This window comes from Megalobrama amblycephala, linkage group LG1, assembly GCF_018812025.1.
Source record: "Megalobrama amblycephala isolate DHTTF-2021 linkage group LG1, ASM1881202v1, whole genome shotgun sequence".
NCBI classification, from domain to species: Eukaryota; Metazoa; Chordata; class Actinopteri; order Cypriniformes; family Xenocyprididae; genus Megalobrama; species Megalobrama amblycephala.
Genome location: NC_063044.1, coordinates 38,263,991 through 38,286,245, shown reverse-complemented (window position 1 = coordinate 38,286,245; position 22,255 = coordinate 38,263,991). Strand labels below are relative to the sequence as shown.

The following is a 22,255-nucleotide window of genomic DNA, read 5'->3' as shown; positions in this document are numbered from 1 at the left end:
AAGTACTGTGAATTCGGACATACTTCTTTTGTCGCATAATGTCTTTTCACCTACTAGTAAGGAAGTATGCGATTTCGGATGCAGCCACTGTCACATTGTAAGTGCTGCAACCACTAAAAGTCTGCTTTATCTGATGTTCTTAAAAGATTAATAATAGAAGCTGATGGATCTTACTTACAAAATACAGTAATGTTGAGAGGATCTGATGTGACTTTAGGAGGAGGTTGAGGTCCTTCTGCTCCCAGATCCAGCTCTGCTTCACACCTGTACTGAACTCCATCATCAGATCTGTCTGGATGGATCATGATTGTGGCTGTTTCATTCACTGGAGTCTTGATGGTGTTATTGAAGGTGGTTTGATCCACCAGAGTCTGTCCTTTGTACCATTTGACAGTGAGATACTGAACAGGAGCCACATTGAGAACGTCACACTGAAGCTCATACTGGTTTTCCTCCATCATTGGTCCGATGTGATTCACAGTGCTGATGGACACACTGTCTGGAGTCTCTGTGGAGGAAGATTTCAGAGGTATTGATATCCACACCACAGTCCTGAGTAAATTCCAGAAAATAATTTGTTTTGCATGATTTATTTGAAAAGTAGTATTATTAGAGTTCATAAAGATTTGGTAAAGATGCAAAAAAAACACTATGTAAACTGAATGTCCATACTTGACTTTGTTACAGACTCAATTCTTTGTGCTTGATGTGACAAAATCTGATAAACATCTAGAATTTAGCATTTATATTTTATGAATTGTGTGGCTTGTATTTATCCAAAGAGATAAATAGCATGCCTATATTTTCAGGGGCAGTTGTGGCCACTGGTTAGAGAGTCAGACTGGTAGCCTGAAGGTTGTGGGTTTGAGTCTCAATACCAGTAGGAAATGACAAAGGTGGCCTTGAGCAAGACACCTAACCCCTAGTCTCGCATAGCCAAAGCTTCAGACTGACAGCAGAAGGTCTGGACTCTATCGCAGCTTTCATTGGCCAAGGACCACTCAAGACGACGTTTGACTGACATGTAACACAACCAATCACAGTTCGTTTTGTTCCGCACCATGTTTAGGGGCGTGAAGATGTAAAGTTGATGTCCCTGCAATAACTGTCCGGTGTGCATCTAATAAATTATTCATTCAAGAACGTTGTGCAAGTTTACTGCAACAATGGAGCCGCGAACTTCACATACTTATGAAAATCTGTAGCGTTTAGTTGATCCTGGTAAGCGCTCAGTGTCACAGTTGTAAACATGATGCCGTTCTTCTTCCACAAGGGGGTTTGGCATCACGGCATTTGTTTCCAGGTGAACCGTTTGAGAACATGACACATCCTGTAGAATTCAACCAACCAGATGACGACTTTGAAACTCCTGCAGTGTTTCCAGATAAGTGTGCCATATGCATCAGATGTTCAGCCAACGGTCCGTTGGCGTGACGTCTGAGGCTGAGACTACCGAACCCCCAATCACTCCCCAGGCACCACAGCAAAAATGGCTGCCCACTGCTCAGGGTGTGTGTGTCCACGGTGTATATATATATTAGCAATGTCTAAATTAACACGTTAACGCATACTTTTTTTCAGAAAAATAAAAACACAAAATTATGCCAAAATGCCTGTTTTGTCAAGTATCCCAATAAGCACAGTCTTAAATTAGTCAAAATCCTAAATGTAATGATAATGATAAACCTTACATTGTGGGGACAAAATGTATGTGTGTGTGTGCGTGTGTTTGGGCTCGCGTGTTTCCTCCAAGGAGGCAAGGGAAGCAGTACCTCTTCAAAAAATCAGTGAGTCTCAAAAAATTTTGAAAACAATGACAGCTTTCTTTCTCCATGTGGGGGTTTGGCACCAATACTGCTTTGCTTCTAGGTGGACCATTAAAAAAACACGACACACACGTCCCCTGGAAATCCTGTAGAATTCAACCAATCAGATGATGACAGACGGCTACCGAATTGTTTCCTATTTTGTGTGCCAATTAGACTCTCAACTAAAGGTCTGTGACCCGTTGCCCCGCTCTCATGCCGAATAAAACACAACATGTTCATGACCTGTGTAATCTTTGAAGGTCTAAATGCAATGCAGTTTTGTCTGGCACTTCTGTAACCGAAGCTGAATTTCTTTTCCCATGTAATGCATCAGTCAAGGTCCCACACCGGCTAAACACCTCTGGCTCAGCCTGTCTGTCACTTAAAATGGAAAATGATAGAAAGAAAATGCATAGTTACCTTGAATGGACACTTTTACATGTCTGATGTCAGTGCCAACAGAATTGTTTGCAATGCAGGACAGTTCCTCTGGTGTTGAATCTGTTATAGTGAGAGTTTCATTATAAACTGTGTTATTTGTGCCGAGATTCCAGCTGATTGTTGGTTTTGGGTTTCCTTTGGCTTTACAAACAATCTCCACTGGATATCCTCGAAACACAGACACTCTGGAGGGCAGTTTGGTCTCATTGATGATCGGTTCATCTAGAGGAAGGAGCAAAAACACAGTTCAAGAGGTTTTGCATCTGCCCTGTATTCTAAAAATATTAATAATAGAAGCTGGTGGATTTTACTTACAAAATACAGTAAGGTTGAGAGGATCTGATGTGAAATTAGGAGGAGGTTGAGGTCCTTCTTCTCCCAGTTCCAGCTCTGCTTCACACCTGTACTGAACTCCATCATCAGATCTGTCTGGACGGATCATGAGTGTGGCTGTTTCATTCACTGGAGTCTTGATGGTGTCACTGAAGGTGATTTGATCCACCAGAGTCTGTCCTTTGTACCATTTGACAGTGAGATTCTGAACAGGAGCCACATTGAGAACGTCACACTGAAGCTCATACTGGTTTCCCTCCTTCATTGGTCCGATGTGATTCACAGTGCTGATGGACACACTGTCTGGAGTCTCTGTGGGAACAGATTTCAGAGGTATTGATATCCACACCACAGTCCTGAGTAAATTCCAGAAAAGTATTTGTTTTGCATGATTTGAGATTAAAACACTCACTAAACAATAACTGAGAGATTCTCTGAACACTGTGTTTCATTAGATTGAAAGTAACAAGTTAGCTGCATCTCCCAGTTCATCACATCCACTTTATTCAACAAAATGGTGATAGGCGATTTGAAAACACTGCTTCATGAAGTTTCAAAGCTTTATAAATCTTTTGTTTCAAATCAGTGGTTCGGAGCGTGAATCAAACTGCCAATGTCACGTGAACTATTGAAATTTCGAAACACTTTAATGTAACAAAGCTTCGTTTACTGAAATCATGTGATTTTGGCACTCCAAACCACTGATTCAAAACAAAAGATTTGTGAAGCTTCGAAGCTTCATGAAGCAGTGTTTTGAAATCGCCCATCACTAGATATTGTTGCATAAAGTTGTTATTTTATTTTTGGTGCACAAAAAGTATTCTCGTCGCTTCATAACATTAAGGTTCAACCACTGTAGTCACATGAACTGTTTTAAATATGTCTTTCTGTGCATTGAAAAAGGAAATGATCTTGCTGGCAATGAAGGCCTCACTGAGCCATCAGATTTTATCAAAAATATCTTAATTTGTGTTCTGAAGATGAACGAAAAGTCTTACGGGTGTGGAACGGCATGAGTAATTAATGACTGAATTTTCATTTTTGGGTGAACTAACCCTTTAAATGAGTCAAAATCCTAAATGAACAAAGAGTTGAGAAAATAGGATGCAGATCCACATCATGTGTGGAAGGTCTTAAAGTGACAGCAGCCTAATAAACCTGCTCACGTCTGCCATTAATGTTAATCAAAGAACAAAAGAAAAAGAAAATCACGCACTGCTCTTAACTGAATAACTTTTGTAGCTTTAATAAAAATTAATCTATATTTAATTTATAAATGATGCAGTGATTTTTTTTATTATTTATTTATATACTTTTTCAAAACATTGACAGAAAGCTTCATACAATTATGGTTATAACTTTTTGACAGTGAAGTGTTCAGGGGCGCCGTTGACACGGGGGACAGGGGGGTCAGAACCCCCGCAGTTTTAAAAAGGCATAAATTGACCCCCACAGTTTTGATAAGGCTGCTTAGTCAGTATCAAACTAAAACAGTATCAAAAAAGCTACAAACTCTATATTACCTTTTAACTTAGAATATTTTTTTTTTTCAAATGAGACCATTTTCACATTTCTGTGAGCTTTCATGCGTAAATAGTCAACTGTTTTCTCGCGGATGTGCAGAACAGGAAATGCGCTCTCTAATGGAGAAACATGCGATGTCCAAACCATCGATCAAAGCTTGCTAAAGTTTTCTGATTCTGAAAGGCATGTCGATGGTACACTTTTTAATCATTTGGGATTAGTGAAGTTTTGCAAGCAAAATTTTTGCCCAATCTCACTATATACAAAATTTAAGCTGCTCAACACTCTATGGTCATCCTTGTCTGATTCCTTTTTTCATGATTGGCCATACATTTTCAACAGGAGTCAGATCTGATGGCCAGCCAGTCACATCCACACATCTATGAAATCATGCTGTTGTAGCACATGCAGAATGAGACTTGACATTGTCTTGATCTAATAACCATGCATGTCCCACAAAAGATGTCATCCCGATGGCAGCATATGTTTCTATATAATCCCAATATATGCCTCCACATAAATGGTATCTTCACACATATCCGAGTCACCCATGCCTTTTGCACTTGTCGCTGATGAAAGTCTGGATGGTCACTTTCATTTTTGGGACTACGAACTCAATGTCCAACGTCCTTCTTTTCACACATTTACACTGTGTTTTGGACCATATGAGATGAACTCGGGCCCAGAGAACTCACTGCCTTCTCTGCATAGAATTGATGTATAGATTTCTCCCTGTGCAACAGAGATACGAGTTGAATTTCTTGATGCAGCGGCAGACTGTTCAGAGACACTAGTTTTCCATACTCAAAAGCCTATATGCCTGTATTTAACACAGCAGCATAACAGTTTCTCATGCTGTGCCATCCGAGGCCTCAAAGGCCAGGCACATTCAACTGAGGTCTCCTTGACCTATGCAAACTGAGATTTCTCTGGAATCCCTAAAGTTTTTTTTTTTTTTTACAATATTATGCAAGGTAGATGGTGAAAGTCCTAAATTCTTTGCAATTTTGCATTGACAAATGTGATTTTTGATTTGTCTGACAATTCTCTCGTGAAATTTGGCACAAAATGATAAGCCACGACCCATCTTTGCTGGCAAAGACTGAGATGCTCCTTTTAAACCCAATCACGATTGTCTGACCAATTACTAATATTCTATAAACTTTTCACTTTTATTATGCCTCTGTCCCAACTATTTTGGAGTTTGTTGCAGCCATCAAAATCAAAATTTGCTTATATTTACAAAATATATTTAAGTTGGTCAGTGAAAACATCAGAAATATTTTCTTTGTACTATTGTCAGCTAAATAAAGGTTATTTTATCAAATGTCCCAACTTTTCTGGAAATGGGGTATATATATATATATATATATATATATATATATATATATATATATATATATATATATATATATATATATATATATATATATATATATATATACAGTACAGTCCAAAAGTTTGGAACCACTAAGATTTTTAATGTTTTTAAAAGAAGTTTCGTCTGCTCACCAAGGCTACATTTATTTAATAAAAATACAGTAAAAAACAGTAATATTGTGAAATATTATTACAATTTAAAATAACTGTTTTCTATTAGAATATATTTCACAAAGTAATTTATTCCTGTGATGCAAAGCTGAATTTTCAGCATCGTTACTCCAGTCTTCAGTGTCACATGATCCTTCAGAAATCATTCTAATATGCTGATCTGCTGCTCAAGAAACATTTAATGTGTACAATTGTACAAAATATTTGTGTACAATATTTTTTTTCAGGATTATTTGATGAATAGAAAGTTCAAAAGAACAGTGTTTATCTGAAATCTAATCTTTTGTAACATTATAAATGTCTTTACTGCCACTTTTGATTTATTTAATGCATCCTTGCTGAATAAAAGTATTCATTTCTTTAATTTCTTTTCAAAAAAAAAATAAAAATAAAAATTCTTACTGACCCCAAACTTTTGAACGGTAGTGTATAATGCTACAGAAGCTTTGTATTTCAGATAAATGCTGTTCTTTTGAACTTTCTATTCATCAAGGAATCCTGAAAAAAAAAAAGTACACAACTGTTTTCAACATTGAAAATAATCATAAATGTTTCTTGAGCAGCAAATCATCATATTAGAATGATTTCTGAAGGATCATGTGACACTGAAGACTGGAGTAACGATGCTGAAAATTCAGCTTTGCCATCACAGGAATAAATTACTTTGCCAAATATTTTTAAATAGAAAACAGTTATTTTAAATTGTAATAATATTTCACAATATTACTGTTTTTTACTGTATTTTTAATTAAATAAATGTAGCCTTGGTGAGCAGACGAAACTTCCTTTAAAAACATTAAAAATCTTAGTGGTTCCAAACTTTTGGACTGTACTGTATATATATATATATAGGCTACTGATCAGTACCAGAACTAGCATTAACTTCTTGAGCAATTAGAGCTACAGTAGCTCGTCAGACCACATGGGCCAGCCTTCGGTCCCTACGTGCATCAGTGAGTCTATCGCCGGTTCACCTCTATTCCTTCCTTGGACCACTTTTGATAGATACTGACCACTGCAGACCGGGAACACCCCGCAAGAGCTGCAGTTTTGGAGATGCTCTGAACCAGTCGTCTAGCCATCACAATTTAGCTCTTGCCCAATTTTCCTGTTTCTAACACTTCAGCTTTGAGGACAAAATTTTCACTTGCTGCCTAATATATCCCACCCACTAAGAGGTGCTGAGATGAAGATATAATCAGTGTTATTCACTTCACCTCTCAGTGGTCATAATGTTATGCCTGATCGGTGTATATACACACATATATAACTCACCCTCATGTCGTTTAAATCAGTATGACTTCATTTCGTCTGTGGCGCTATGAGTCATTTGACTGCATTGGTTTGTTGTGTTTATAGCGGTTGTTAAGGCAAGCATTGTTTTTTTTTGTTTTTTTTGTATTGTTTTTTGTTGCTAGGGAACAAACCACCCATCACTCTAAATCTTACTCTTTGGTACATAACTGATCCTGCAGTTCAGAGATATTAATTTCCAACAAACATTAGTGACAAATCATGTGGGTTGTTGAGGAGATGTCCGCTATTTTTTCTGAGCTGGAAAAACAACCACCTACCAACCGTCAGAATACATTTAGAGATGCCCTAAAACCATTCAAAAGACAATAGTACCTGCATCCATCAAAATAAATAAATAAATAAAAGTCTACATAATAATTAAAAAATTCTCTAAAGTTCCTATACATGAAATGATCTCATTCATATGTTTCCACACTGAGTACAGAAACAAAGTTCAAAATGTGTTAAACTTTAGGGCGTTAGAAGTGTGAAACTTGCTTGCAGGACTGCCCACATGTGTTTCAGTTTCTATTCAGAGACTTAACAACTGGCGCACCCTCTAAACTCTTAAAAAAGTAGCATTTGGCTAATAAAAAAGGTACTTATATCTGGCTTTAGTAATTAATATCACCTCTCAGATCAAATCAGATGGAACACTTTACACAGTGCCATAGCTTTAAAACATTTTTACATAGCATTTCAATGAACATGAAGATCTAACAGCATCATCTATGAGACCATCTAAAGAAAAGCAGATTTGGTTTTAGTAGAAATAAGGCTACAAAGACACAAGAAAGAAACAGGGTTACAAACATTATTATGAACAAATATCCCAGGAGGTCTTTGTGGCCTTTAGCCATCAAAATACTTTAAAAGATGACTGGAACCCACAGAAAGAAACTCAGAGAAAACAAAATGGTGAGAACTTACCGCTGTAAGCAAGGTTGATCAGCAAGAGACCTATCAACTGTTGAAGCAGAAGCATTGTCGGAACAAACAGATGATGAGCAATGATGAAGCGTTAATGACAGAAATAGATGATAGATGCTGTTGAAAAGGATTTATTTTCTTCTTACTGTGGAAAGCATGGTGTGGTACATGTAAGAAGGTGCAAATGAACAGGAAATCCTTTTGAAAGAGGAAACCAAAAAGTATGAGGCAATGTTTAAAAAAAAAAAAAAAATGCAAAGAGAAATTGATAAAAGTTTTAAAAATGAATACTGTAATATTGTTTTACTTATTTTTAAAGGAATAAAGAAAAAAATAGAAAATAGTCTGGATGATACTCTGGTAGTAACTAAAAATATGTACATTTTATATGCAATTATCCAAAAATAAGACATTTTAACACAATGCAGTCCAATGCATATATCCCAAAATACAAAACCGCATCAGACATATTCAAATCATGTCTTTGTTCTAACAACATTAGAAAAACGTCAAGACTATATTGGCAATGGAACAACCTGAAGCTCCTCAAGAACATTTAGTGCTCATTGTCACATCTTTGTGTAGAAAAGGTCTCTGCTCTGCTGAGTTGTTTTGGTTCAGCTTAGGTGGGTTTGATCATCATGGCCACTTTCTTTAGGGAGTACGAGCCTCCGTGGAACTCTGCCCAGTACACACCGTCCTGGTATCGACTTCTGTAATGGCCGCCTCTGTACCACACACCATTCAGGTTGGAGTGGGCACACATGTGGTACCACCAACCGCCCTTTTGGTAATGAGCGCAGTTACCTATGGAGGACAGAGAATGTGGCTTTTAAAATAGTTTTTAAGGACAGAAAAGGGGCGGGGAGAAAAAAATCAACTGATCACCTGTGTAGGCATCCTTATCACGGTCCAGAGTGGTGAACGCTTTATTGTTGTGCCAAGAGAGGGAGTCTCCTGCACTGCCTTGGTAACTGCCTAATCGTAGACGATACCAGTCACTCTCCGGTTCCACCTGAAAGCTGTCGTACTCTGCAAACACCTGTCGTCCTTGCCAGTCTTCCATAGCTACTCGTAGCTTGTAGGTGGCCTGAGAGGTGAGCCAGTGCAGGTGCTCCAAACCCAGCCAGTATTCTCCATCCAGATTCCCAAAGCCTTGCTGTGTTTAGGAAACAGTTATGTATTTAATTTTGCATTAAAAAGTACATTGTGTATTAAAAATACAGATGTTTTTGTTCATGAGTGCGCCCCCATGAGCATTTCTTCATTTTTGAGTCCAACAAATTCAAACTCTATGAGCCGTGCATTATTTGTGTGCATTATTAACGTATGTTACTAACTGAAACACTACTGCCAGCCAGCGGGACAGTAAAGAGGAAGTGTTTGTCCGAGCTCACAGCACAATTATAACTTTGCGAGGGAACGCAAAAGTTTTGCGTGGGAACGCAAAACATCTTTGCGAGGGAACGCAAAACATCTTTGTGAGGGAACGCAAAACATCTTTGCGAGGGAACGCAAAACATCTTTGTGAGGGAACGCAATCTTTGCGAGGGAACGCAAAACATCTTTGTGAGGGAACGCAATCTTTGCGAGGGAACGCAAAACATCTTTGCGAAGGAACGCAAAAGATTTAAAAAAAAAAAATTCCTCCCATCCCAAATTTTTTTCCACCACCACGTAAAATTTCCTTCCTTCCCATTTTTTTTTCTACCACCATGTCCCTTTAGGGGCTCCGTAGAATCACACACTACCAAACTGAAAGTCATTCTGAACACAACAAACTCATGTAGAAACATGTGGTTTGTTGCTAGGAGACACATGACGAATGAAAACAATATGTGTTCTAAAATCGACTCAAAACATCAAACATGACTGATCTCCTCTGATTGAGTCTGTACCAATCATACGATTTGCAATTTTGTGTTATATCACCTCCAACTGCCCAAAAAATCTGCAGACTGGCTCTCACTTTCAGCAACTAGCATCAAGTAGATAGCAGCAAGTGGCTCTCTTTATGAGTGAGCCATTGATTCATTCATTCAAACATTGATTCATTCCTTCAATTCATTCAGGAACTAAACTGATTGTCTTAATGAGTGAGTCATTGTATTATTCACTCAAACGATTTGTTCAAAGACACTGATTCATTCAGAAACGCTACACTGCATCTGAATATGCATACTTTCCTACTATATATCAAGCAAAAAACAGTGTGAAATGAGTAGTATGTCCAAATTCACAGTTTTCATAAAACAGTAGGAAAAAAGTACCTGAAGTGCGCATCTAATGTACACTTTACTATCCCATGAGGACACAAGAGAGGATTTGTGAACGGCAGTGAAGCGAGACAACTTCTATACTGTCAAGTGTTTTATCTCATGCACCTTGTACTGATCCCAGGTCCTGAAGAAGTTGACTGAGCCATCCTGTCTCCTCTGGATGACGGTCCAGCCACCTTCAGCCCTGCTCTGATCACACCAAGCCTGCAGCAGATGGTTAGTGTTGCGTGGTCGCAGCAAGTAGATGCCGCTGGTCTTTTCTCCTGACTCCAGCACATGATGACAGTCATGCCATGGCCCTTTAAAAAAGACAGAGTGCTGGTCATTCCTATTTAGTACATTTTCACACCCCAGTCATGTACACTACTGGTCAAAAGTTTGGAATAATTGAGATGTTTTAAAGTTTTCGAAAAAAAGAAAAAAAAAATCTTATGCTCACTGAGACTACATTTATTTAATCAAAAATACAGTAAAATACAGTTCATAAATACCAGTACCTTCCAGGAAGCGACATCACTTGTGGTAGGAAAACAACCATACAAATATCACCTATATTAGCAGTGGATTTGATGAATTCTGTAATGATTTGTGTTATTAGTTGGCTTGTCTCTTCTCATAAAATCACAGTAATTGATATGATCGATCAATAAATCTGATTAAAACAGTAATGATTTACAATTAAGGGTCGATTTCTTTACATTGGTTAACTATATTACTTCCAAAAAAGTCATTTTTGGGTGAATCCCTTTAACTACTTATACAGCACTTATTAATCTCGGCCCTTGTTCATTTCAACATTTACTAATACATTTTTTTTAAATCCAAAGTTGAATTTGTTAACATTTGTTAATGCACTGCGAACTATCAATGAACAACTGGATTTATACTAAATAATGTAAACAAAGATGAATAAATGCTTTAAAAATATATATTGTTATTTCATGTTAGCTAATGCATTAATTACTGTTAATAAATGAGACCTTATTGTAAAGTCTTACCGTGAACGTCAAGTTGACTCTCAATAACACACTCAGTAATGGCTAACTTTAGTTCTACATTTCCTCACCTTGTGACCCAGTTCCCATTGTCTGAACAAAACCAGCAGATCTGAAACTTTTAGAGAAGTTAGGATATGGGTGGTTTCTATGTAACTTTAGATTCAGCATTTGTGTCAAGTACATGAGATGTGTGGCAGTGCTCTATAATGAACAGACACTGTGGAGGAACTTGACAGACGGTAAGGAAGGGCCACTTCTCTATTGGTTCAGAGAGACAACTTAATAAACTTGATAAAATCAAGTTTACCCAGTGTTTTGTTTCATGCACCGCACTGATCCTCTAATTAACAGACAGTGTGGGGAAGCTGGACAGATGTACACAGGGGCTGCTGCTCTGTTGGTTCAGAACGCAGGAAGGTCTGCTTACAGGCATTTCACAGCCTTCATTTTATCAGCTCATCATAGAGGAATTCCTACTCCCACAAGCCAAAGAATTTCACCTATACTGCCATCACTGTCATCTTCTAGACACAGACTAAAGCCTAAAAGCCTAAAAAAAAGGCTAAAATTTAGTTTTTTAGTATTCACGTGTTATTTGTAAATGTTTAAAAACAAAAATGCTTTATGTTGATAACTTTATTTTATAATGATGTTATAAAATTATTTTAAATTTTAAATTCATTCGGCATTGCATTTCACAGCCTCCAAAGGTTTGATAACAGTTCAGCCTTCTATCACTGTATGTCTACATGTGCATCAAGTTCTGTTCAGAGACTAACACCTACCACACCCTTTAAAAACTTGTCATAAGTTACAAAGTAGCTTTTGGCTAATAAAAAACTTACTTGTATCTGGCTTTAGAAATTAATATCACCTCTCAAATAAAACCAGATGCTTTTGCAAAGCTTTAAAGCTTTTTTTTTTTTTTTAATTTTCCACTTCTTTAGTGTGTAATGTTGCTGTTTAAGCATGAAGGGGAGTTATTCTCTATATCAGTAAGCACATGATCTGAACTCCCTCAAACACCTCAAGCGTAACGGCTAATGCTAACGCTCCACCTCTGGCGGTACGCAGGGAAGGAGACCAGAGGCTGGAAGTCAATGGATGAGAGGCTTCACTATGCTGATTAAACAGCTTTTGTGGGAAAATAACTAATCATTTAATTAATCTTCAGCATGTTTTACACTAAACAATACTTTCGTTGGGAACTATATATATATATATATATACAGGGAGTGCAGAATTATTAGGCAAATGAGTATTTTGACCACATCATCCTCGTTATGCATGTTGTCTTACTCCAAGCTGTATAGGCTGGAAAGCCTACTACCAATTAAGCATATTAGGTGATGTGCATCTCTGTAATGAGAAGGGGTGTGGTCTAATGACATCAACACCCTATATCAGGTGTGCATAATTATTAGGCAACTTCCTTTCCTTTGGCAAAATGGGTCAAAAGAAGGACTTGACAGGCTCAGAAAAGTCAAAAATAGTGAGATATATTGCAGAGGCATGCAGCAGTCTTAAAATAGCCAAGCTTCTGAAGCGTGATCATCGAACAATCAAGCGTTTCATTCAAAATAGTCAACAGGGTCGCAAGAAGCGTGTGGAAAAACCAAGGCGCAAAATAACTGCCCGTGAACTGAGAAAAGTCAAGCGTGCAGCTGCCAAGATGCCACTTGCCACCAGTTTGGCCATATTTCAGAGCTGCAACATCACTGGAGTGCCCAAAAGCACAAGGTGTGCAATACTCAGAGACATGGCCAAGGTAAGAAAGGCAGAAAGTCGACCACCACTGAACAAGACACACAAGCTGAAACGTCAAGACTGGGCCAAGAAATATCTCAAGACTGATTTTTCTAAGGTTTTATGGACTGATGAAATGAGAGTGAGTCTTGATGGGCCAGATGGATGGGCCCGTGGCTGGATTGGTAAAGGGCAGAGAGCTCCAGTCCGACTCAGACGCAAGCAAGGTGGAGGTGGAGTACTGGTTTGGGCTGGTATCATCAAAGATGAGCTTGTGGGGCCTTTTCGGGTTGAGGATGGAGTCAAGCTCAACTCCCAGTCCTACTGCCAGTTTCTGGAAGACACCTTCAAGCAGTGGTACAGGAAGAAGTCTGTATCCTTCAAGAAAAACATGATTTTCATGCAGGACAATGCTCCATCACACGCGTCCAAGTACTCCACAGCGTGGCTGGCAAGAAAGGGTATAAAAGAAGAAAATCTAATGATATGGCCTCCTTGTTCACCTGATCTGAACCCCATTGAGAACCTGTGGTCCATCATCAAATGTGCGATTTACAAGGAGGGAAAACAGTACACCTCTCTGAACAGTGTCTGGGAGGCTGTGGTTGCTGCTGCACGCAATGTTGATGGTGAACAGATCAAAACACTGACAGAATCCATGGATGGCAGGCTTTTGAGTGTCCTTGCAAAGAAAGGTGGCTATATTGGTCACTAATTTGTTTTTGTTTGGTTTTTGAATGTCAGAAATGTATATTTGTGAATGTTGAGATGTTATATTGGTTTCACTGGTAAAAATAAATAATTGAAATGGGTATAAATTTGTTTTTAAGTTGCCTAATAATTATGCACAGTAATACTCACCTGCACACACAGATATCCCCCTAAAATAGCTAAAACTAAAAACTACTTCCAAAAATATTCAGCTTTGATATTAATGAGTTTTTTTGTGTTCATTGAGAACATGGTTGTTGTTCAATAATAAAATTAATCCTCAAAAATACAACTTGCCTAATAATTCTGCACTCCCTGTATATAAGATTTTAGCTTCAAGAGAAGGCAGACTAGGGAATGTTGCGACTGATGTCACTGCCATTACACGATAGGCTGAGAGGTGCCGCACGTGATTAAGTAAGAGCTACAGACCCTCTTATCTCCCTATAGTATACAATCTCTGGCCTAAAAACCTTGAGCTGATAAAGGTGTTTAATTGGGGTTGGAGCTAAACTCTCCAGGACAGTGGCCCTCCAGGAGCAGGATTGAACACCTCTGCCCTAAAGGGACATGGTGATGGAAAAAATGTGAGATGGGAGGGGGGAAAAAAATGTTATAATGCTTTTGCGTTCTCTCGCAAAAACTTTTGTGTGTCCCCCGAGAAACTCTGCCTTCGCTCACAAATAGGACCAACTTCAGCCGATGGTGCGAAACAAACTGAGAAAACGTAGTCAGCCGACGAACAAAAACTGCCCGACCGTCGGCTTGGTGTGTTCCTGCCTTAAGGCCAAAGCATAGTTCACTTTTTATGGGTACGCGAGGGTCAGCATACAGTGCGAGTGACGCGAATTTCATCATCAGAAGAGTACGCTTGTACTGTATGCCCATCACAGGGTTTTTGTAACAGCATGTAGTTTGTACATGCGCATTTCATTTTTTTTGCAATAATTAGTTTATCCACAAGGTGGCAACCTGCGGCCATTGATTCACATGATAGTCAAAGAAAAACTGCATAAACAGAACAGACCGGAGCGCATGAAAGCTATAGCGACAATGGAGGCCTACATAGACGAGAGATTGTGTGAAGAGGTTAGAAAGCACCGTCATTTGTACAACTCTAGCATTAAAGGATAAAAAGATATTTACATGGGTTGTAACTCATGGCCAGAGATTGCTCAATACTGCGCATGTGCCGAACGCCTGTGTATGTGTGTGAGGCAAATGAAGTATACTTTGCAAGGCTGTGCGGTAGCGTATGCGTAAAAAAAACAAGTATACATTGCGCTTTAGGGGCTCTGAAGTAGTGTGTTAAACCTTGCGGTTACGTTACAGGTGCTGCAACAATGCCAACTATGTGAAAAAATTTTTTAATAAGCATGAAAACCAATTCTAGTAGACCCCAAAAACAAATCTAAAACAATGACAGATTCAGTTTTAGCAGAAATAGGGCTACAAAGACACAAGAAAGAAACAGGGTTACAAAAATTATGATGAACTCCTTCCCAGGAGGCATTTTTGTCCCTTTAGCCATCAAAATACTTAAAAGAGATGACTGGAACCACTCAGAAAGACAGTCGTACAGATCTTTTCTATTCAAAAATCCTTCTTCAGTTGTAATTGTCAGCATTTAGTGGCACCCATAACACCACCTGTAATTTGGGTCAGTTAAATGGAGACGACGTGTGTCCTGTAATCTCACGCCCGAGGCAAAAGCATTGCATTGTAATTCAAGGGTTGTGTCACAGAGCTTTTATAAAGGTGGTGATTAACTTGCCTGTGTGTGTGTACTTGTGCTAATACACAGCTTTCAGGCTGAGCGTAGCTCTCACAGTCTGTACGTTGTGTGAAGACTAATGAGGGTCACCACCTCTGATAAGACACTGTTTGGAATTCTCCGAGATAAAGCTTCCTGACTACAGGTCACTGACACTCAGGGCTGTTGAACTCCTACATGGGAAACATGGATAGTTTCATATGACACATATCTGGGATTCTCACTCTTTTGCTAAGGCATTTGTCACTAATTGCTTATACTTTGTTAGAATTTTAAACAAACACCTAACTCTAAATATTAAACTTTGGTGTGTAACTCATCCAGCACTCTTTGTGCTGCAGACATGATTCATTCAGAAACACATTCAGATACCTCAAATGTGGAGGCTTGTTGAGTCGAAGTGTGCTGTTTTTTTTTTAAAGCATTTGCTAAGATTTTCACTTGGTGGATGATAAACAGGCATAAAATTAATCGAAGGAGGGACCACATTGGGTGGGCTCTTTCGAGTAAAGTCAATAAGTCCTAGTAACCACCCTGAACACCCTTGAAACCGCATAGCAACACACTAAAAAACGCTCAAAACATTTAGCAACTACAACGCAATGCCACCTACAGCCTACACTGTTTAAAATAAAGGTTCTTTATTGAAATTGATGGTTCCAAGAAGAACCTCCATGGAATCTTTCCATCACACAAAAGGATCTTTAAATTATTAAAATGTTATTCACACTATAAAAAAAGGTCACTTTTAAGAACGGTTCATTGAAAGGTTACTAATTGTTCTTCTATGGTATTGCTGCAAATACAATTTTTATTTTTATTTTTAAGAGTGTGGCCTTTAGGGATTTTTATGCTACCTGGAGATTTAGTCACAGGGTAACTGATGAAAGGTGTGTCTGTTGGTGGACTGGGAGAGTCATCAAACGTCTCCAGCAGTTCTTGAGGACTCTGTTCCTGGTGCAAAATGGCACTTTGGTCTCTTTGGACATTGCTGACAGCTTCTTTAGTCTCTGTGTTCACGTCCACCAAACCACTTGTCGGAAACGATGTGGCTTCCTGTCAAGAAATTCACAAGAAATTTTACTTTCAGTTTTCACACTGCTCCGGGTGTGTGTTCAATACTCACTGCTGTGTGTGTGCACTTGGATGGGTGAAATGCAGAGCACAAATTCCAAGTATGGGACACCATAATTGGCTACATGTCAAGTCACTTTCATTTTCACCTTTTTATTACTGAAGGGAAACCTGACTGCTCAGATGGCTCTTACCTGCAGTGCTTTAGCAGGATTCTTGAGCTGGCACTGTTTCTCTAGCTGTGTGATTAGCTGGCTCTGGTTGCTCACTAGAGAAGTGAGTGTGTCATACTTCTTTTCCAGGTCTCTGTAACTGCTGGACACCTGAAGCACCTGTCAGGTTTCACCATTGCACGATTGCAAAAAGTGTGCAAAATATTAGAAAAGTATAAAACTTCATGACTAGTCTAAATATAAATAACTTTCCATAAAATTAATGTGTCAATACATCCCCTGTGAAAAAGAAGTGCACTTAATTGTATTGAATGTGAACTTAAGTAGTGTACTTAAAAGTACTATCATGCTGATTTACCAATGAGGTTCATTCTTGTGTATTACGCAGCAAAATTGCAATTGTGTAACTGTCAATGGAGGGACAGGAAGCTCTCAGATTTCATAAAAAGATCTTAATTTGTGTGCCAACGATGAGTATGAGTGGGCTGAGTGCCAAAGATGAGAATGAGTAGGCTATGTATATTTTGTTCAACATTTGCAACTGCTTTTTATCACTTAATTTGAATTTTTAAATCGTGTCATCTGTCATAGCCACCACTGAACAGACATTTAGAAGTATGCTTATTATTTTAAAAAGCAAAGTATTGAAAATCAAAATAAAGCTCTGTGAACACTTGCATTTTTGCAACACTAGGGTGTCCCATTGGGTAATCAAAAGTTCTACACACACTTGCAGTCTTGACGTCCACTTGGGCCAAATACAGGAAATTCATCCTGTAAGTAGACAAGTGGTCAAGTGCAAGTGCAAGACTGCAAGTTTGGGTATTTGGACAGGGTATTTCTGGCTCTATAATGGTAGTGAATGGGGGGCATGATTTTGAAGCCCAAAAAACTGCATCCATCCATCATAAAAATAATCCATATCGCTCTAGGAGGTTATTAAAGGCCTTCTGAAGCGAAGCGATGGGTTTTTGTAAGAAAAATATACATATTTAAACATAACTTCATAAACTAAAATAACTAGCTTCCAGTGGACGGTTGTATGAATACTGCGCAAGTCGACTTGCACCACAAGAGTAACCCGTGACGCGATGCATGACGCAGGATGTAGGAGTATCGTAAGCTTAGACGCCTATTGCGGTTTAAACAAATAGGGCTGGGCAACAAACTCAAGCTCCTCTTTTCTTATATCGAAAACCTCAGACATTTCTCTTTAAAAATTCTCATTTTAGACTTCTAATTCGTGACCGGTGTTTTGTTTTGCTCTCTCCTCTGAGCTTCCGCGTTCGTCGGGTCAGAGGTCACTCTTTCACCACAAATCGATGCGTACAGCCATCTGCCGGAAGCTAGTTATTATAGTTAATAAAGTTATAAATATGGATATTTCTCTTACAAAAACCGATCGCTTCGCTTCAGAAGGCCTTTATTAAACTCAGCCGTAAGCCGATTATATTTATGTTGGATCATTTTTGGGGGGGCTTCAAAATCGCACCCCCCATTCACTAACATTATAAAGTTTGGAGGATATTTTTAAAAATATCTCAGATTGTGTTCGTCTGAAAGAAGATAGTCATATACACCTAAGATGGCTTGAGGGTGAGTAAATCATGGGATGATTTTAATTTTGGGATGAACTATCCCTTTAAGCAAAAGTGTCCGCTTGCTCTCCATTTAATCTGCTGTCTAGGAAAAAATTATGTTTCTTTAGCTACCTGGGATGTTGCGTTAATCACCAAACTTTCGAGCCGCCGTTGCTCCAAAGTCTGATCTTTCTTCTGGATGATCTCGTTCAGCAGTTGGGCGTAGAGTTGGGTGATGCGGGCGTTCATGCTGACGCTCTCCCTGCGCAGAACTCTCATTTCATTGGCCAGTGCGCCTTCAAGCTCCAGCTGGCCACGCATTGTATCCAGCTGTTCCTGCTGCCGGTCCAGAAGTGCACGCAGGGACGCCATCTCAGAGCGGTTGACACGGGCCGCCTCGGTGCTCACGCAAAGTGCCCCAGTTAACTTCTGCTGAGGTACGATGAAGGTGTAGGAACAGCGGCTCGGCTTATTCTCCGATTCTCGAGAGTGTCTTTTGTGACTTACATCATCACCCTTGGAAGTGTCTGCATTGGAGGCTTCCTTACGGGCCTCTACAAAGCACGCCCCACCAATAAACAGCAGGAGAACCAAGGCACGAGTCACTGGAATTTCCATGAGTGTGCTGCTGTTCCAAGAAACCCTCCCAATAAAATCCTAACAAACAAATAATACAAAGTCTTAGCAATTAACACAAGCATAAATCTGAAATGAACAGTTTGACTTCATTGAAACTATAGCATCATTTCTTTTGTAACTTAATGTTTAGACCGAATCTGACTTGTGAAAATGTAATAAACAGTTATATGTGCTAAATTTTCCACTGAGCTTAAAGGGATAGTTCACCCAAAAATTAAAATTCTGTCATCATTTTCTCACCCTCAAGTTGTTCAAAATTTGAATAATTTTCTTTGTTCTGTTGAACACAAAGGAATATATATTGAAGAATGTGTTAAACTGAACAGTTTAGTTTTTTATTTTTAGTCAATGGTGCCCCAAAGTGGCCTGGTTACAAACTTTCTTCAAAATATCTTCCTTTGTGTTCAACAGAACAAAGAAATTTATACAGATTTGGAACAACTTGAGGGTGAGTAAATGATGACAGAATTTAAATTTTTGGGTGAACGATCCCTTTAAACCAGATAGACAATGTAACTTTTTTAACATCCACTGGGTCAGTCATGAACTGAAGAGGCCTGCAGTTTTTGATGCATGCCAGATGCTTCTGTTTAATGATGGGGGGTAAAACACAGTTTTGCCTTTTCTTGGGTCAGTTAGCATGTCAACAGAAACAGAGCCTGAGTCAACCCATCGTTTCATCTGATTGTCAAAATCAATCGCTAAAGTCAATACTGAGGAAAATGACAGCTTTGTTACACATTATAAATGTCTTAAGCAATTAACAATCTAAACATTGACTGAGACAACTACTAAAAACAACTAAACAAAAGAACTAAAAAGAGCATTGATGTCTATGGAATTATAACACCAAATTACCAAAACTAATTGCAAAAGTATGTTAAAATGTAAAAAAAAAAGTGTCTAAAGTGTGAAATATCACAATATATATTTTGAAAAAGTTTCACTTATTAAAGAACTGCATTGTTCAGAAAAAATATATAATATAATATATAAAACATTTCAAATATATTTGAAATATTTTGAGACTTATACCAAAGTAATACTTAAGGGGAATTCCAACAGAAGGACACATCATTTATTTAAATAAATACATAAAAATATAAAATAACCGTGATTATGAAAAAACAAAACATATTATGAACAAAAAATTCTCTTACCCTCCTCAGTTATCACCAGATGATCTTCTCTTTTCTTTTGGTTTTGTTTAACTCATTGACGCCGACCGATGCAAACAAGATCTTCTGATCTGTGCGTTTTATAACTAAAAGATAATAATATCAATGAAAAATCACTATCATAATGAGAAACACAGTTCAAACATGGTCTTTGCCATTAATAATTTAACACGATGACTGAAGCAGTGGATGTCTGGTCGGTGCTCTGGCTGGTCTTCAGTGGAGATGTTCAAAGGCAGATGTGGGAGTGGGAGACACCCAGACTGACACTAAACTTTTAAAGCAGGAGAATCAGCTCCTGTCAGAGGATCTCTAAACAAAGAAGAGTGTAATTACAAACCATCCTAATGAGACCAGCCCCCCTCCTCTCTGGTCCTACGCTGCCTGTCCCACACCTACCCCCCTCTCCTTCACTCCTGTGACCATGTCCATCGCTCAGATTGACCTTGACTGTACAATGAGTCAAAATACAGCTTTTATAAAATTTCTTTACTATGTTTTTTTTTCATAACAAGGCAGCATTATTACAGTATGTGCTGGAAATTGCTAAAATTCATATGATTATTGACATGATTACTTTGAAATTACGATAATTATAGCCTAATGTTAATTATATTAGTGGGGACTTTCTATTAACTTATATGGTTTTAAAGGTGCAATATGTAAGGTTTTTGCAGTAAAATATCCAAAAACCACTAGGCCACTGTTATATATTTTGTTCACTTGAGTACTTACAATATCCCAAATGTTTCTAACTATTTGTAAATAGTGAGAAAATTGCAATTTTAACCAAGGCTCCGGGACGTGTGAGGAGTCGCCTGTCAATTGCGTCATACCCGCGTTATCCTCGGTTTCCGGTTTTATTTTGTAAAAACCATGGAAACACCAAAGACGCTTTAAAATATTACATGTTTTAATAGACATGGGAACATCTGTTGTGATATATTTATAGACAGAAAACTAATTATTGTTATATAGCTCAAAACATTTATTCTTATTGTTTAAATATAATTTTCTTGATTTTTTTGCAAGTACCATAATTTACCATGCCTTAGTGAAAAACACTATTTTGTGAAATAGCTAACATAGCATAATCAGATGCAGCTTTATTTTTAGTAATACAGCATTTTCTCCATCATAAAATACGTTTTAAAATGAATTACATGTCATTTGTCAACACAAGCCATCCAGCGTTTAATATGATATTCTAAAATCGATCTATCTGCAGTGTGTCTCAAACAAGTGTCTCACAGCGAACGAACAGAGTAACGTTAAACATTTTCAGCACACTCAAATGTATCTAATATGATAAACAGAGCTGCGTTACCTCATACTCACGACAGGAAAAGCGGAAGCGGCGCCGGTGACTGTGACATAATAAAAGTTCCACTGCTCCAGCGGCCTTGTTCAGCTCCACAACACTCGCTCCTGCTCTGCTTCACAGTAACATTAATAATCGCATCCATGAACATGATTTCTTCCTGAGTCCTATCCCTATTGTTTCCACCACCGGCTGTGAGGTGAAGACCACATGTTCCAAGATTCCGCACTCAAACTTGGCATCATCAAGCAATGCCTTTGTTTTGAATAGGCCTCTAGCAACCTCTAGTGGACAGAAATCTTACATACTGCACCTTTAATACTTTGCTAATGATATTTTCTATCCTCTAACCCCACTTTTAAACCTTACTAAGTAGACTAAAATAATGTTTACACAGAAAAAGTGTGAGATGTAAATGATTAGAAGTAAAAAGAAACACTATTAACACTATATTTCATTAAATTTAGATTAAGACCATAATTCTGACATAATATGCCTATTATATGAATACAAATGGGTGCACTATCCCTCACTTACTCACCCTCAAGTTGTTCCAAACATGTGTGAGTTTCTTCTGTTGAACACAAAAGAAGATATTTAGAAAAAAATTGGTAACCAGACAGTTGGCAGTAGCCATTGACTTCCATGTATTTAGGAAGTCAATGGATACCGTCAACTGTTTGTTAACCAACATTATTTAAAATTTCTTCTTTTGTGTTCAACAGAAGAAACTCGTACAGGTTTGGACCATAGACTGTAAAAAAGGACCTACCGATGCAGGAATATGTAGTTATTCATCCCATCCAGGAGACGGCGCGTGTGAAATCAAACATCCATCGTCCGCACAGCGTGTAGTACGCTGATTCTGCGCATGCGCAACCACGCCACATGGTTAGCAG

General features: G+C 38.3%; 2 protein-coding genes across 8 annotated transcripts in view; both read right to left on the bottom strand.

Moving 5' to 3' along the window:
• The window catches only part of icam5 (intercellular adhesion molecule 5), a 16,888-nt gene extending 8,592 nt beyond the window's left edge, over window positions 1-8,296 (bottom strand). For 2 of the 5 annotated variants that reach the window (XM_048191167.1, XM_048191201.1), the window contains exons 1-5: window positions 8,030-8,296; window positions 7,884-7,920; window positions 2,565-2,894; window positions 2,229-2,471; window positions 179-508 (exon numbers count right to left, since the gene is read on the bottom strand). In XM_048191167.1, the coding sequence (XP_048047124.1) occupies window positions 179-508; window positions 2,229-2,471; window positions 2,565-2,894; window positions 7,884-7,920; window positions 8,030-8,296 (1,207 nt within the window). The other 3 variants (XM_048191193.1, XM_048191175.1, XM_048191185.1) reach the window with 3 other exon arrangements.
• Window positions 7,999-22,255, bottom strand: angptl6 (angiopoietin-like 6). Of its 3 annotated transcripts, none has more exons than XM_048191461.1 (8): window positions 22,129-22,255; window positions 20,018-20,347; window positions 18,351-18,875; window positions 16,660-16,797; window positions 16,249-16,447; window positions 10,268-10,461; window positions 8,772-9,042; window positions 7,999-8,690 (listed from the first exon to the last, which is right to left on the bottom strand). In XM_048191461.1, exons 3-8 carry the CDS (start codon window positions 18,834-18,836, stop codon window positions 8,506-8,508), a joined length of 1,473 nt encoding a protein of 490 aa, XP_048047418.1. In that variant the 5' UTR covers window positions 18,837-18,875; window positions 20,018-20,347; window positions 22,129-22,255; the 3' UTR covers window positions 7,999-8,505. The 3 variants fall into 3 exon arrangements, with proteins under 3 accessions (XP_048047418.1, XP_048047433.1, XP_048047428.1); XM_048191476.1 differs by having other exon boundaries at window positions 20,018-20,121; window positions 22,129-22,225; XM_048191471.1 differs by lacking the exon at window positions 22,129-22,255 and adding an exon at window positions 21,898-21,922.

Excerpts from the sequence above, each read along its gene's own strand:
- angptl6 (XM_048191461.1), bottom strand. The coding sequence starts at position 18,836 with ATGGAAATTCCAGTGACTCGTGCCTTGGTTCTCCTGCTGTTTATTGGT. Across the intron at positions 16,798-18,350 it reads TGATTAACGCAACATCCCAG|GTGCTTCAGGTGTCCAGCAG; the intron begins GTAGCTAAAGAA and ends GAAACCTGACAG. Across the intron at positions 8,691-8,771 it reads TGATAAGGATGCCTACACAG|GTAACTGCGCTCATTACCAA; the intron begins GTGATCAGTTGA and ends TGTCCTCCATAG.